Genomic DNA, 15329 nt, shown 5'->3' with positions numbered 1-15329 from the left:
CTTTCTTCGCAAAGAAAAAGTTAAATGTTTATTGACGTAATTCCAGGAGAGGATCGACGATGGAGTCTTCCATCACATCCGAGCGTTCCGACGACGAAAAGCTTGCATAGTGCAGGTTGACGAGCACACGCCTGAGAAAGTTGCGACGGAAACAACGTTGCTGACGACCAACGGCAAGCTCTTCGTCGGCGGCAAGCCCGGTCATCGCGGCATCAAGGGCTGCGTGACGGACTTTATCGTCGACAAGCGGCGATTGCAGTTGGCCAGACGAAGAATCGAATTCTGCCACGACAACGACGTATGATAACGAACCCCGAGTCCGACGATCGTCATCACCGCGACGTCGACATCCGAGAAGAACCCCATCGACGACGACCTGACGACGCCGCCGTCGTCGTCAACGACGACGAGTTAACGTGCGCGATCCGAACGCGATTCCTTTCAGCGCGCAGGAAGATCGGCGATCGCCTAAACGCCGACAACGAAAATCCGACGATCGTCAACCCCCTCCCGCGCCAGGAAAAAACTCTTGATAAGTGTCTTTGCTGTTCCTAGCGTGTTTAATAGATTAAACTTACGGTGCGCGATGAAGATCGACGACCGTCGACGCGAGATATCGTAAGTAAAGTTCGATCCACCGGCAACGTGTTGATTCCTGCCAAAGTTGTACCAAGACGAACCCTTCTCGTCCGTGTGCATCAACATCGATCCTTCGATACGACGCGTTTTGGAGAGAGAAGCAAAATCCTATCTCGTGAGAGAGATCACGTTCGTGAAAGGACGGAAACTCTCACACAAGAAATGCAAATGGAAATCAGAAACTTCGCAGTAAAGTCTGATATATATATATATATATACAAATATATATATATATTCTCTTGTAAGGTGATTGTTGCAACGGAACCAGAATTACATCACAAGACTTCAGAACTTTCATCCTTCGGGGTACGTGTAACTCGAGATATTTCTGGGAAAACGAAATCTTCTTGAAATGGAAGACGCGGAGTCTTGAACATTAAAATAATGACGGTTCAACTGATACAATCGCCGTAATCCTCTTTCTTTCTCTCTCTGGAAAAAGTTTCAAATTCTGATAAAACTAGAGAAAACCAGGAACCAATAACCTTCCACTTTAACACGCGATAATGTCTCCTTGAGAGAAAACGAGTTGCGCTCTGCCGAATCAACGCGCGACGGGGTCAGACCGATATTGCGGTGTGAAAAAAAAAAAAGAAGAATACGTGAACATTGAGATTAGAATCTATCGCAAAAAACTTGAAAAACGGGTACTGCTTTTCTCACAGGGCCATCCACAGTAGGTAAGAGATAAGGGAAAAGAAGTATTCAATCGTAGCGACGACGTGTACATTCGCTCATCACTCCGCGACATCATCATCGTTTGTTTATCATGTGTAAGAAGAAAGTAGCAAGAATGTTGTATCGATCTTCTCGCGCGAAGTTTGGTCTCACGCCGATCGATCATCATCGGCCCGATGATGGACGAAGAACGCGGGGAAGGAAGAGCGAGAAGAGCGAGTTGTCAAGTGCTACGTTTTCATCGAAAGACAATAATATATTTTTAAGGTGACGAGATTAAAATATACACTACGGATTATATATATATGTATGAATTTATCTGTATACGTACATGTGCACGGCGCGAATTTAGCGAAAGGACAAGGGCTCGCTTAAAGGAGACACAGCCCCCCCTCCCCCCACGTTATATATGTATAGAATCTATACTTATAAGTTGTACACGAGAGACACACACACACACACACACACATACACGCGCGTACACTTACTAAAGCCCACCTTTAACGATGCCAAGACTGACTTTAAAAAAAAAAAAAAAACGCGCTGGCGGCGGAAAAAATCGACGACAAAAGAAGAAAAAAGATAAATCGGTGTTATGTTTGAGTGTTCGGTAGAGAGAAATTTAAAAAAAAAAAAAAAAAAAAAAAAAACAACTGATCGTGGAATTTTTCCAGAATAGAGAAAATTGTATTTTAAAGGAACTTGTTGATTTATTGCCAGTAGTAAACGCGAAACTCACACGACTCACGTTGTTTTTTAGGTAGGAAAGGCTTTTTACAAAATGCGCGCAAACAAAAAAGAGATTATAATATTATATAAATATATATTATACATATATATATATACTTATTTACACAGAGAACTCTACATTCCACTTGAGGGACAGAATACGGGGTTAAATTCTATGTAGTTAGACGCTATTAATGACAGCCGGCGTGAGCGTGATCCGTGAGCGTTCAGATCTCGCATAAAGGTAAAGAAAATTATTGTTAACACTCGCTCTCCTCACATCTCATTTTACAAGAATCAGTTGTTTAAATTTACACATTCACTTTTTATCTGCGCAAGGACTAAAGAGAGTTTTTCACTAAATTTTAATTAAAATTTCAGTACAATATATTTCAGTATAATATTTTTATTTATATTTTATTGTATTGTACATCGCCAAAACTCAAGTTAAATGTTATTACAGTTGATATGTTTTACATTTTGATTGTGCAAATTAGAATAGATTCAGATAATTAACTCGAACGGAATTAAAATCAATCGTGTCGCTAGCTTGTGGATTTGAACGTGAACGGAATGTTATCGGAACTCACGTCTGCGTGCACGCTTGCGTTATACCATTGATGCAACAGTAAAGTTCTTCGCAAGTATGTAGTAGAGCAAGAGAACTGTGAGAGAAGTTAGCGCGTAACCGCTTCGCAGCAACGAGGCGTGCGTGAGCGACAAAAGAGAGAGAGAGAAATACACGTGACGGAAGTTGTTTCTTGTGCGAATGCGACCTGTGTAAATAAAAAAACATCCCCTCACGCGTTACTAAACAAAAAAAAAAAACAAAACGAATCGACACAGAGTTCGTTCTTAGAGTGTATTATAATAAATAATTAATAACCGGACCTAAGATCACATCGTAACGACCTAGTTATCGTAACCAATTCACGGATTAGCCTTCGAACGATGCTCGCGACGCGCGCATCATTTATTTTTCGGCGTGACTCCGAGAAAACGCATCATATATGCGCACACGCATACACACACACGTACGTATATGAAATATAAATTATAAATAAATAAACACACACAACGGACGCACGCACGCACGCACGCATGTTCAACCAGAGTGACGTGAACGTGTTCTTCCCCTCCGGACGGAATAGTTAAAAAAAAAAAAAAAAAGAAGAAATCGCCTAAGTTAATCGTATAAAAATTATTGTACCTCGCAAACGAGCGTTGTTGATTATTTAAATAACGTATCCCATCCTCTGTCTGTTTCGGCGAAATAAAAGAAAGCGCGTGGCTAAACTTTTCTTCTGGCGAAATAACATCGCGAAGACAATGACGAGCGAGAGCTTCGAACAGTTGGAACAGAGTTTCGCGGAGTGTTGAATTCTTTTGTATTCCCTTGAAAAATTCGCGCGGAGACTCGACCGCGTTCTCTATAGCTTTCCGCAAAGAATTCCTTCAGAACTGCCAACAGCACGTGTGGGCGAGATCAGACGGGGGTTGGGACGAAACGCTCGGCGTTACGGATGTTTACGTGATTACTATCAGGGGAGAAAAGCGCTTCCTTCCGCGGTCACGTAAAACTAGATAACAACGGGCGCGAAGAGCCCTTGCGAAATAAATCGAGGATAACACACCGGCACGTTCAATGCGCGCGCGCGCATTTCTTGCGAAAAACTCTTGATAACGCGTGACGTTGAGAGACACCGTCGAATTTTTCGCTGTTTTTCTACCATCGGTGACTGTAATTCACTTTAGTTGCGGTTGCAAGCGTCGTAACATTATTATTTACGATTGCCAACATTGTGTGCGCAAGCCCGAAGAGAAATAAACAAAAAACAAAAAAAAATCGCGTATACCCTCGCTCTCGTAAAGTTGCGCGGGGAGAATACAAAAAAAGTTCTTTTAACGTTTGAATAACGTCGTTTGTCGAAACGGTATGGTGGATATGATATAGAAAAGCCGTGCAATTGCGAAGCGCACATGTGCATTGATAAGATAAACTTTGCATATCACGTCGCGCGTGTCTCATAAAATAGATAAAATAAAACACATTGGCAAAAGAATAAATATTTAATTAATCGAATCGGGATTTTTCGGTAAATCACTGTTGGCAATCGAAAATGCGAAACGGTCTAAGAAATGTTTATTATTATATTACCGTGTAAAATGATCGCCGCATAATTACGATTATTAGCAAATTGTTGTAACAGTTACACAGAAATAAACAACGATTGCTCATTTCCATGTGAAGAGGCATCAAACGAACGATCGATGATGAAGCTTGTACACACAACGTCCACGATCGCACGTCGATCGTCCGCGTACGTTAAATTAAACGTAAATTGTTTAACAAACATCTCTCCGGAAACAATGTGTGAAAGGCTTGATTCAAACTATGGGTTCTACTTGAAAAGTTTGTGTGTCGTAAACAAAATTGTTACAATTGTTGGAACACGGTAAAACGTAACCAACGTATGTCCGATCCCAAAAATTTGGTCTGACAAATTCATTGAATTAACAAATGGATTAGCACAGCAAAATGTGCACGTAATATATCGTAAAAACTTGGATAAATGTTTTTATTTATCACACATGTGTGATGTGAGATCAATGTGTAACGTAAGATTGCATAGAGTGTCTTTTATTTTTTTAAGATATATAATTTGCAGAATTAAATGTTTTAGATTTATCTCACACAAATTATAGAATTTAAAATTGTGTAGAAGAGAATTCTAAATTTTTTAATTTGATTTAGTCAATACTCTTTGAGACGTGAATAATATCATATAAGTAAGTTAGATGGAAAACAAAAAGCAAGTGTGTGAAATTATTTTCTTAAAAAAGTTTGTTGTACACACACACACACACACACACACGCATGCACGCAAAAGTAGCCTTTCTGAAAAATTAACTTTCAATCCAATTTCAAATTCCGTCCCTGATAGTATGGATCAAGCCTCATTCGTTTCGCTCTGTACGTTACCTTACACATTTATCGCCAAATGTGTCGAATGTGTTCTCGCCGATAACATTTGAGAAATTATTATACATTTTTGTCATGAAAAATTCGCATCAATCACATGTTCGGCGCTAAATGTGAGAGACGCGTCCAAAATACGCGGTTTGAAAAAAAAAATACGCTTATATGAAATTACGGCGAACATCGTCGGATTTCTTTTACGACCTTATATTTGAGAAGATTCTTTGTACATTTCGCAAAAATCCTAGTTACTTCGTGAGAAAAAAAAAACAATTGACGCAACACGCAAAACATATGTTGAAGAGATTTATCTTGAAAAAAAAATTGTTTGAGATATCACGTCATCCAGTGAACGGCTGCGAATTTTATCAATTTCACGTCACGCCACGTTTCACGATGTAATTAATATTTTTGTGAAATAATCCTGCGATATTATATGTATATTGATCAATTGCGATCGCTGTCCAAGATAACCATATCCGCGATTAACGCGAATATCAATCGCGCGCAATCTTCATACATATCTCCTCCTTTTTCGACAGTTTTGTCTTTTGGAAAGTTTTTTAACCTCCCTTTTTAACCACTCCTCGTTCCCTTCCACCCGTTTGTCTTTTATCGTTGACATATCAAAAGCGCAATCGTACGACCAGCAATATGCGAGCGAAAACAGAGAGGATCGGCGGAGAAAACTACAGAAACAAGAAACAAAGCAATTTGTAAAACATTTCGTCAGTCGCACTGTTCCTCGCGTGATCAGAGAGGACATAGAAGAAGAATGACGGAAAAATATATTTGCGCTTCTCGAGACTCGATCCTACCAGAAAAAGCGTGTGTACATAATCACAATCGATTTTCTCAATATTGATTGTTGCCACTTTTATCTTAATGCTGATATATATTAATACCGGAGTATATATATATATACACACATACATATATATATATAATATTATATATATACCGTAATCACACGTGTCTAAGGTCAGTGACTTCACGTGATTGCGGCGAGGTCAATGACCCCGGTCGCGTGACCGCGGCGAAGTCAATGACCCCGGTCGCGTGACCGCGGCGAGGTCAATGACCCCGGTCACGTGACCGCGGGGGTCAATGACCCCGGTCGCGTGACCGCGGCGAGGTCACTGACCCCGGTCGCGTGACCGCGGCGAGGTCAATGACCCAGGTCACGGTGTATATATATGTATATAAATATAATGTAACATATATGTAATATTTTTTTACTCTGTTTTTTGTCATGTGATCTTTAGTTACGTTTTTAAAGTCACGTGGTGTTTTTCTAATTTTCTCTGTCACACGACTTTAGTCACGCTTTTAAAGACACGTGACTTTAGTCACGTGTTGTTTTTTCACTCTCTTCTCTTTCTATTTTTCGAGTTTGATATTTTTGTGAGTTATTTCTGACATATCTTATATGTACATCATGTGTATTATATGGTTTGTAAAACGTATGAACTAGCTGTCATCGCGGTGACAGGTTGTGTTTACTGGTACAACACGTTAAAATAAAAACCGTAACACAGCGTGCGAGTAGCGCGCGTCTGTGTTGTGCTAGTTTTATTAAAAAAACGTAACTGTTTTCATCACTGCATATAGTCCTTCTTTTTGAAATTCCGGTTTTAATGTTTGTTAATAATAACACGACGCGCGGCAAAACAGACCTCGTGCAATTATATTTTGTTCTTTCTTTGTTTCTCTCTCTTTGTCGATATTTTATTTAATAAAGAAATATATTTTTTATCGCCGTTTCGAGTCGAAGGAAGACGCAAAGAAGATAGGAAGAGAAAACGTGTTTAGCTTCCTTTGCAATATTATGACTAACGCTACTGCCAATCTAGAGATAGAGATCCTACGATCGATGTTTTTTCTCGGAAGGAGTGTACAGTGTGTTTTGATGATCGATGCGATTCGACGCGCATCATCCGAATGCTGTAATATCGAACTTGCTGCCTTCAGGAAAACGATTACAACCCTCCTATTTTCACTGCTGTTTAAATGTTACGATTTGTCGTTGATGTTCTGCGTGGTAAATAAAAAAAATAATTATTAGAACCCTGCGGCACCAAGTCTCATAGGCTTTTGAAAATGTCAGACAAGCCTTCCTTCAAGTGAGACCGCGCTCTGCGCTAAATACGCGGTGAAAATACGAGGCTACAAACTAGTACTGTCTGTCTGTCGCATGACGTTAAAAGAGATTTATCGAAGCTTCCGCTTTTTGGACGGACATATAAAAAAAAAAAAAAAATATATAATTCCCCTCGGCGTTTCCCCTCGTCGCTCATCTTTGTCGCGCGAGAGATATACGCGGGCAGGGCGTTCCCTCTCTTATTATTAATTAGTTTTTTTACTTTGATATCGTCTTTACCGAAATCCACTTGGCGTTCGCTGACCCAAAGTAATCGAGCTACACTGTGTAACAAAAAGAGCGCGTTGTAAAGTGACTGTATATACAAATATAAATTATGCGATTATCCGTCTTGGTGCACGTTCTTTTCTCCTTTCAAAACTTTCCCGTTCCTCCCGGTGTGACTAAAACTCAAAATTAAGAGAAGACTCGAGGAATGTCTTCGTTTATTTAAAAAAATTATCGACGACATATGCGCATTGAAATAATCATTGCGGTAATTAATTGTTTTTTTTTTTCTTACACTACCGCTTGATAGAAACAAAATATTTGTCGCTCGACGAATTTCGACTTGACGTATGTGTATCGATTATTTATTGTTGGATATTTACAAAGTTGACTCTCTTACACGCTTTTCATACAAATTACATTGTCATCATCGGTCACACTACGCCGTCACATTTTTATCTCGCACTGTATTCGCAAATTATTTACATCATCGCACTCATTCTCACTCTCAGTGTACAAAATCCAATAACCTTGCGCACAATTTACATACAATGTGATTATTTGAAATGTATTACCGTAAAGTAAGACCAAATGGAATATTCTCTCGAAAATAATAGAAGTAGACGTACTTTACATTAACTAGCCAGTAGTGTTTCCTTTCGGACTTCTTCTAATCGTTGTTTGTACTCTTGGCGAATTTCTTCGATTGGTTTGACCAAAAATATCGGGACATTGTCGTCTCTTCTCTGTGTAAGAAAAACAAGTCATGAAAATTAAATGTTGGATAAAATGAAACAAATGCGTTAGATTTAAGTGAAAAATTGCGATGCTTGCCTGGAAGAGACATTCGCCCTCGAATTCCACAAATTTTTGTTTCCTCGCTCTCAAGAGCAATCCTACGCATTTGTCATTAATATTGGTATAAATGTTGAAGAGGTCGCCAAACATGATGCCGATCACATCGGGTTGATCTCGACAAGGTGTGCCTTCCTGGCTGATCATTTCGCAAAGCTCCAGAATTTCTTTCAGTATGTGAGCGTTTGCTTTGCGGCCGCGAAGATCAGACAAAGAACCTGCTTCTGGTCTGAAGCAAGTTAATTTGATTTTTTTTTAATTTACAATTAATAAGAAAATTAATAAGAAAATAATTTTTGAAAACAAATTCGCAGCAAACGACGGTTTACACACCTTCCATATTCTTCTTTGGAGAATTTCGGCTTCTCGATGTTCAGGCCGGACGTGAATGGGTTTTTGCCTTGCTTGTCTTGATGTTTGCTGGCCTTTTGGTTGAACATGGCAACCTTGGCACCGAAAGACTCCTTTGAAAACAAAAAAGCATAATTTACGATAACGATTTATCAAAACGCACATCGTGTTAAAAACGCGAACGTTGGAAAATTTCGAATTCGCGATTGTCAAAGGAAGACCGCAACGCTTGACAGACGTCATCGAGTTAAGTTCATTCGACGCCCAATAAGCCAGGAATTTTTGGAATTCCGCCAAAACAGAACACACGGAGTGACCCTGACCATAAAAGACGACGTCTGAATGGCATCTTGACAAATTCTTATATAGTACGTAGGTGTAAAATAGGATAAAATACGTAGAAAAGGAGAGATAATTCAAAAAAAAAAAAAAAAAAAAAATTAATCGACATTTTCTCATTTAGATTTCCCGGCGGAAATATCAGCTTCGTAATAAAAGCTCGTCGATCAAGTACGTCTCGACTAACATCTGTCTGTTGCTACAAATGTTAACATAAACAAACGTAGACTCGAAGTAGGTTACGCAAGTCGTACTTGAATGACAAATTTTCTCAAAGTTTGACCTCGCATTGTTCTAAAATGTACTAGAGTCTAATTTTTTCTGTCTAAGGAAAAATCTTATATTTCGTCTCATTCTATATATATTTATTCACAAATTAAAAAAACTTGAATTATAAATTATTTTGAAATTATGTAATTATATAATTGAACTTCCTCTTTTTAAAAGCGCATGCTTGTGAAAAGTAACGAAGCAAATCCGTTGATACTCACATACATTAGCGAGGACATAATTGTCGCGATTCAACGAAGTTACCAACAAGTCGTCACCCTTAATGGTGAAAGAATATCTCACTTGTAGTAAAAAATCTGATCTTTGGGAACCGACACGGATAGGATTTCCACTTCCGATATATCAGAGAAATGTGCGCGGACGTTTTCGCTCAAAACTGCCGACGCGAGAGTACGGGGTCGCGTTGCCGCGCGTCTCTTTTTATAAGAAACCGACGGGTGTCGGAAGGGACTCCCACCTTTCGAGTTTTCGGCGCGGGTCGCGAAATAATTGCCGCGTTTTCGAGCCGATTCTCGGACACTCTTGGATTGGCTGCCAGTTCGCGACTCTGCGCGCGCTCCGGAAGTGATGACTCTTTGATAGCCCGCCCGACAGATTTCATTCATGCTCTGCCCGTTCTCGAGAATACGCCCACGAATACGCTCACCTTGTTTGTTTGCCGGACAAACACTCGGTATGTAATATTCGCCGAAAACGAAGGCTCTACACCTGTTTGTGTCTAAGAAAAAAATGAACTCTTTTTATATTCGTAAGAATGTTTTTGCTAAGAGCAGGCCTAAAAATTAAATGGCAGGCATAAAATTTCTTGTATGTTGGCAAACATACAAGAAATTTTATGCAGATACACGTAGTTTAAATTTTATTATTTTTTCAACAACGTTTTAATACAAAACAGTTCTATTTTTTATCGACGTCCAAGTAGGTACGCAATTATCTTTAAATGATAGAACGCGCAACAAGTCAGGAATCCAGTTCGTCAGTAAGGAGAGAATTTTGAGCAAACACGTTCAAGTTTCACACAAAATCTGCTACACACCAAAGAGAGAAAACATTTGAGATCTGCAGACGCGCATTCCTGACCAATGTTAAATATCAATCTCCGGTCTCACGGAATGTGTGGCTTATCTCTCGATTTTGCAGTATATACATATAGTCACGGAAACATACATGTGGAAACTCTCAGATATGTTGAAGCGTGTTACCTTCTTCATAACGGCATAATTAATTGCCGTGAAATTAGTTACCTTGTCACTCTTGGCAAGGACGAATCTCCTGCGCAATTTAGCATTCCGATGCGAAATGCAATATCGTGTTGCGCCAGTGACTGTATTTCAAATCTCTAACGTGTATATTCCCGAAAAACTATATCGGGATAATGTGTGTGTGTGTGTGTGTGTGCGATATGTGTGTACCTGCAATATGTGTGTAATCTTACAGATTAATTTTAGGAGCCTCATAAATCGACAGTTCCGATAAATGATTGAAATTGCATCAGCCCGCGAGATTAGTGACGTTCGTCACACGGCGGCTATTCGGGAAATCTGAATATATTGGGGGAAGAAACACATGCGCGTGTGCGCAGCGACAGGGCGCAAATTTGATTTCCCGAATTAACTTTCGCCCGGCAACGATTTGTCACTGACAGAGTTTCGTGATAATATACGACCCGAGCGGCGCGTCTCTCGCTTTGAACCAGAAACGCGCACCAGATAGCCCAAAGCGTCGCAATTAAAAATATTTCACGAGATTGGTAATTCGATTGATAATCCCATCAATTTTACGGGGAAGAGCTCGGTAAGTGTGAAATCTAGTTCTCTTCTTTATCGCTGCCTCCCACCTGCGCGAGAAATGACCAACGAAAACGTATCCTGATGATCCAGCCATAAATGGATCTTCAACAAACTGATGTTTATGACGTTGCATTCTCGGCGCACCGGAAATACGGAATTAGATCAGTATGTTTGCGTCGGTGCAATTCAATGAACGAGCACGCGTGTTAAATACTTCGCCTGCCGTGACGAATACGGAATGGCCAAACAAACAAATTGTAAATTTTCTTTTCTAACGAAACATTCGTGAAATTTCTAATCTTCTTCCTTGAAAACTCTCTTGCGCACGTTAAATCATTTTTATTATTTCGCGAAAAACAAAACAAAGATTTTTAACAATATATTTGCTCTTTATTTGTCGCTTAGAACCGAGTAAGAAAAATTCAATCTTTTTAGAAAAACATATCGAGCAAACTTCAGAGACGGTTACGTGTAAAAGAAACCCTACGCGTTATATTTAAAATAAAATTAGCCGTGCAACGATAGCCGCATGTGTGCGTGGGGGGAAATCCTAATAAATTAAATTCTGTCATTGACCCTCCGCGTGACAACAACAACCTCCTCCTCGTTGAATTCTTTTCTCGTTCCTCTCTCGGTGTGAAAAAAAGCGGCAAAGTAAAATCCGTCGACGCGAATGACGAATACCGCGCCGGAAATATAATGAGAGACCAGCTTTAACCTAAGACAACGCACGACATCAAGGATCGCACCGCGCGTGGTGTGGCTATGAATAAACCGTGCACGCAGATTTTGTCCGCGGCGCGACGAACATACCGGAACGCGAACGTTTAACGAAATCGGCTACATATTCTTCATAAACACATAAAAAAACACGTAAAAAAAAATAAACCGCGAAAGAATGTTTCTTTCTGCAAAAAATTAAATTTTTCCGAAGAGAAACTTTCGAATCTGTTGTATGCGAGGGAGAGGGAAAGGGGAACTCGTTATCTCTTCTTCTGTATCAAACGTAACGCTTCAAGAACTTGTTTCCTCGTCTCAGACTGATAATTAATGGTATCTAAACACGGGAAGGTGATCGGAAACTTTCACGCGAAAACAATTATATATATATGTATATATTTCTTCGACCGATCAAACGCGCGACTTCTCGGTTTTTGGCGCGTCGCGCCGGATTAATTAAGCGAATCTCTATCGCGATTTCTTTTTTTTCCGCGACGAATTTAAATACGCAACGGAAGCCAAATTAAAGTCGTAAAATCGTCCCGAATGACACCGAGCTATATTTCCTTGAATTTACAGACATCCGACGTGGCAACGCTCGTCGTCGAAATTAACGAAGCGTGTCGCGATCTTGCACCCGATCCATAAAATAATTAAAACATTCGACAAACCTAATTTAAGAAAATTGTTAAACAGCGCACATTGACGCGAAACGTTCGCACGTGCGTCAACGTGAAACGCACGCGCTACCGACCGGTGTCAACGACACGTAGGCGTCGTTACTCAAATCTTTTCTTCCGTCACAATCGCGAAGAATTTTGGCAGTCGTGGTCTCGCGTTAGTCACACAGCCGGCGCGGATCGTTTCGCTTTCATCTGGACACGCGCCACCTGCTTTATAAATCGAAGGTAATGCCGAGTCGAATCTCGTCACGTCGCAAATTCTTAATAACGAGAGAGTAAACCGAAGATTTATTCCAAAAAAAAAAAAAAAAAAACTTTTTTAATTGCATCCTGTGTCCGTCGGAATAAAAATAAAGAAACTAAATATATCGAACATTTTTGTTTTTATGGGCTCTTTGAAGGTGTCCATGGGACACCAGCGTTCTCCGGTGTCGTGAACAACTCCGAGACAAGATATAGATCGGGTCACCTACACACACACACACACACAAGGAGGGATCGTAACTTCTTCATCCGTGCGACCTTGGTTGGGCGCCAGACGCGATTCTCGTCTCGTTTGACGTCTTTTCGCGTCTCACTTGACCGTTCAAAGTGCGCGACGTTTGACGTTTGTCAACGAGAGCGATTCTCAAAGAGAGACTTCACAGTCTTCAAAGCGATTGTGGTAATTTGAAAAGAAAAAAAAGCGACATTTCCCTCCGACGCGTGGAATTATTCTCTCAATTGCGCTCTCGTTGCGCCGTGAAATTTGTTTATGACGCAAAGTCGTAAATTTAGTAGAGACACGTGAGAGAGACCGCAGCACACGTTCAAGACTATAATAATTGAGCAATAAATAGACAACTAACGTAAGATAATTCTCGCGGATACATCTCGGCGCGGTCGAGGCACAAAGGGTTAAAGAAAGCAGGTCGCCTTGACGTAACGATCGACCTGGATAAAACCTGAAACGTTCATTTAAGTGTGCAATTAACACGCACGCTGCGCCAAAGGTGTAAAGACCCAGGAAGTATCCGCGAGTTTAATTAAAATTGGTCGAAATTTTTGTTTGCACGTTTTTTTTATATACAAAATTGAGGTAAACATTTCCTGGTGTCTCGTCTTTCGTAATCCGAAGTTTTTGTTCGCGGTATTCGACGATGATCGAAAATAGGCAATACGTCAAGGACCGACGAACTAGAATAACGAAGAAGTTGTTTCTCCTTCCGTACCATCACACACAGTACGGAGAGCACATGTGGAAATCTCCACGTGAGTTTCCACACACGCATTTCCTTTACGTTTCTATATATTCCTTAGAGTTATTTCGGACCGACGTCGGTTATTTTCGGTTGCGCTCGTCACTCGCGACGACTAATCGTCGTTTTTAAATCTACGCACGCATTATACATATATATATATATATATATATATATATATATCATTTTTATGATCGAATTATCCGCAAAGAGGAAGAGAAGTGAATCATCTCTGAGATGCGGAAATCAACAACCGCGAGAATATCAAAATGATGAAAAGAGAGTCGTTCTTTCATAAAGCGGCGTATTTTGTCTCAAAAGCCGATGGATTTAAACAAGAAAGGTTTTACAGTTTTAGTAAAAGAACGCAATTGTACAATAAGAGAAAAATATTTGTACAAGTAGAAAAATACATTGTACATAAATAAAACAACAAAAAAGCAATTGCTCCAGTAGTACAGACTTGGATGTAGTCAGCCAATATTTGCGTCCGCTTCTTCCTTTGAGTGTCAGACACTTGGAAGACAATGCGACTCGACGTTGAAGTCTTGGTATCAACAGTTGGTATTTGAGAAAAAGGAAAGAACGTTGTTTGTGTATATATTTTACGCATATCAAGACACAAAGTTAGAAATGTAATACGCACGCGCGTTAGATCGAGGAAAAAAAAGATCGAAAATCACGCAGTCGAATTATGAAAACTTTATTTAGTTACATAAAGTTTGATTTATTTTGTCAATATATAAGAATACGATGCTGTTAATTTGATGTTGCTCGCATCGTAGTTGCGTTTACGATTTTGCACTGACCTCTTCGGAATCGCTACAGCACTCCATCCTCTCGAAGAAGACACGTGTGTAAGTACGATCCCGCGCCAAAGTTCTATCACAGATTTGATTACATAACGCAATTACTCTTAGATTACATTACTGCGCACGTCGAATTTCATTTTCTTCGCGATCTCTCTGGAGAGGCAGCACTGACCTCTCTCACGATGGCTTCTCGCGATGACTGCTCGGTTCTATTTATGACCCGCAGCGAGCACGTGACGCGCGGACATCTTTCTCAAAGATTTTGAATTGAATCTTGTTGTTTTGATTTTTGTTAAAATTTCTTTAATTGCAATTAATTGCAACAAATATCTTATTAAAGTACACATGAGTACGTGATAGATTAGTGTTACGAGTACGTAAGTAAAATAATCGACTTTATATAAGTAATCTCTAAAAAATAAAGCTTCATGCATACTAGACTAGGAAATAAGATGTCGTAACAAATTTTATTTAATATTGTAATCAGCTGCTTCGAAACGTCACTGACGTTTCCTTAAGTTAATGTAATCACACAAAAATCCACGCATATGAATCGACGCAATTTCATACTTTTTATGTCTGGGAAGTTCCGGCGCTGAATCTATATACCTTTACGCTTCGATCTCCCCGCCTGTATGAGCTTTTAAACAAATCCCCCCGTGCGCATATAAAAAAAAAAATCAATAAAATAACAAGACACATCGGCTGTCATCCAATTATTATCGTCCGCGTTTTCTTCGCGTATCAGCCGGACTGTGAAAAAAACATGTTTTCAGAACAAGCCGGGGCGCGAGCGTGCGCATCGGAGCGGAATGCACCGCGATCGCGGTCGTCGTCGGCCGGCGCGAGGTCGTTC

General features: G+C 40.0%; 2 protein-coding genes across 8 annotated transcripts in view; one reads left to right on the top strand and one right to left on the bottom strand.

Annotated features, from left to right (window-relative positions):
• Positions 1 to 5866, top strand: part of LOC109863763 (agrin-like) — a 409371-nt gene extending 403505 nt beyond the window's left edge. For all 6 annotated transcript variants that reach the window (XM_020444286.1, XM_020444285.1, XM_020444284.1 and 3 more), the window contains one exon: positions 47 to 5866. In XM_020444286.1, coding sequence (XP_020299875.1) covers positions 47 to 304 — 258 coding nt within the window. In that variant the 3' untranslated portion in view covers positions 305 to 5866. The remainder of the gene's footprint in view (positions 1 to 46) is intronic.
• Positions 5867 to 6547: 681 nt separating this feature from the next.
• LOC109863697 (actin-binding Rho-activating protein-like) lies at positions 6548 to 15148 on the bottom strand. Of its 2 annotated transcripts, none has more exons than XM_020444141.1 (4): positions 14471 to 15148; positions 8583 to 8713; positions 8229 to 8478; positions 6548 to 8140 (listed from the first exon to the last, which is right to left on the bottom strand). In XM_020444141.1, the coding sequence occupies exons 1-4, from the start codon at positions 14495 to 14497 to the stop codon at positions 8030 to 8032; spliced, it is 519 nt and encodes a 172-aa protein (XP_020299730.1). In that variant the 5' UTR covers positions 14498 to 15148; the 3' UTR covers positions 6548 to 8029. The 2 variants fall into 2 exon arrangements, with proteins under 2 accessions (XP_020299730.1, XP_020299731.1); XM_020444142.1 differs by lacking the exon at positions 14471 to 15148 and adding an exon at positions 9431 to 9613.
• Between the last annotated feature and the right edge of the window lie 181 nt (positions 15149 to 15329).

The sequence above is a fragment of the Pseudomyrmex gracilis genome, unplaced genomic scaffold (genome assembly GCF_002006095.1).
Source record: "Pseudomyrmex gracilis isolate BER0280 unplaced genomic scaffold, ASM200609v1 scaffold_12, whole genome shotgun sequence".
Lineage (NCBI taxonomy): Eukaryota > Metazoa > Arthropoda > Insecta > Hymenoptera > Formicidae > Pseudomyrmex > Pseudomyrmex gracilis.
Note: the sequence above shows the minus strand (reverse complement) of the source record. Positions and strands in the feature narration are given on the sequence as shown.

Coding starts and splice junctions, on each gene's coding strand:
- LOC109863697 (XM_020444141.1), bottom strand. CDS start 14,497: ATGGAGTGCTGTAGCGATTCCGAAGAG. Junction 8,479..8,582: donor TCCAAAGAAGAATATGGAAG/GTGTGTAAACCG, acceptor AACTTGCTTCAG/ACCAGAAGCAGGTTCTTTGT. Junction 8,141..8,228: donor AGGGCGAATGTCTCTTCCAG/GCAAGCATCGCA, acceptor TTTCTTACACAG/AGAAGAGACGACAATGTCCC.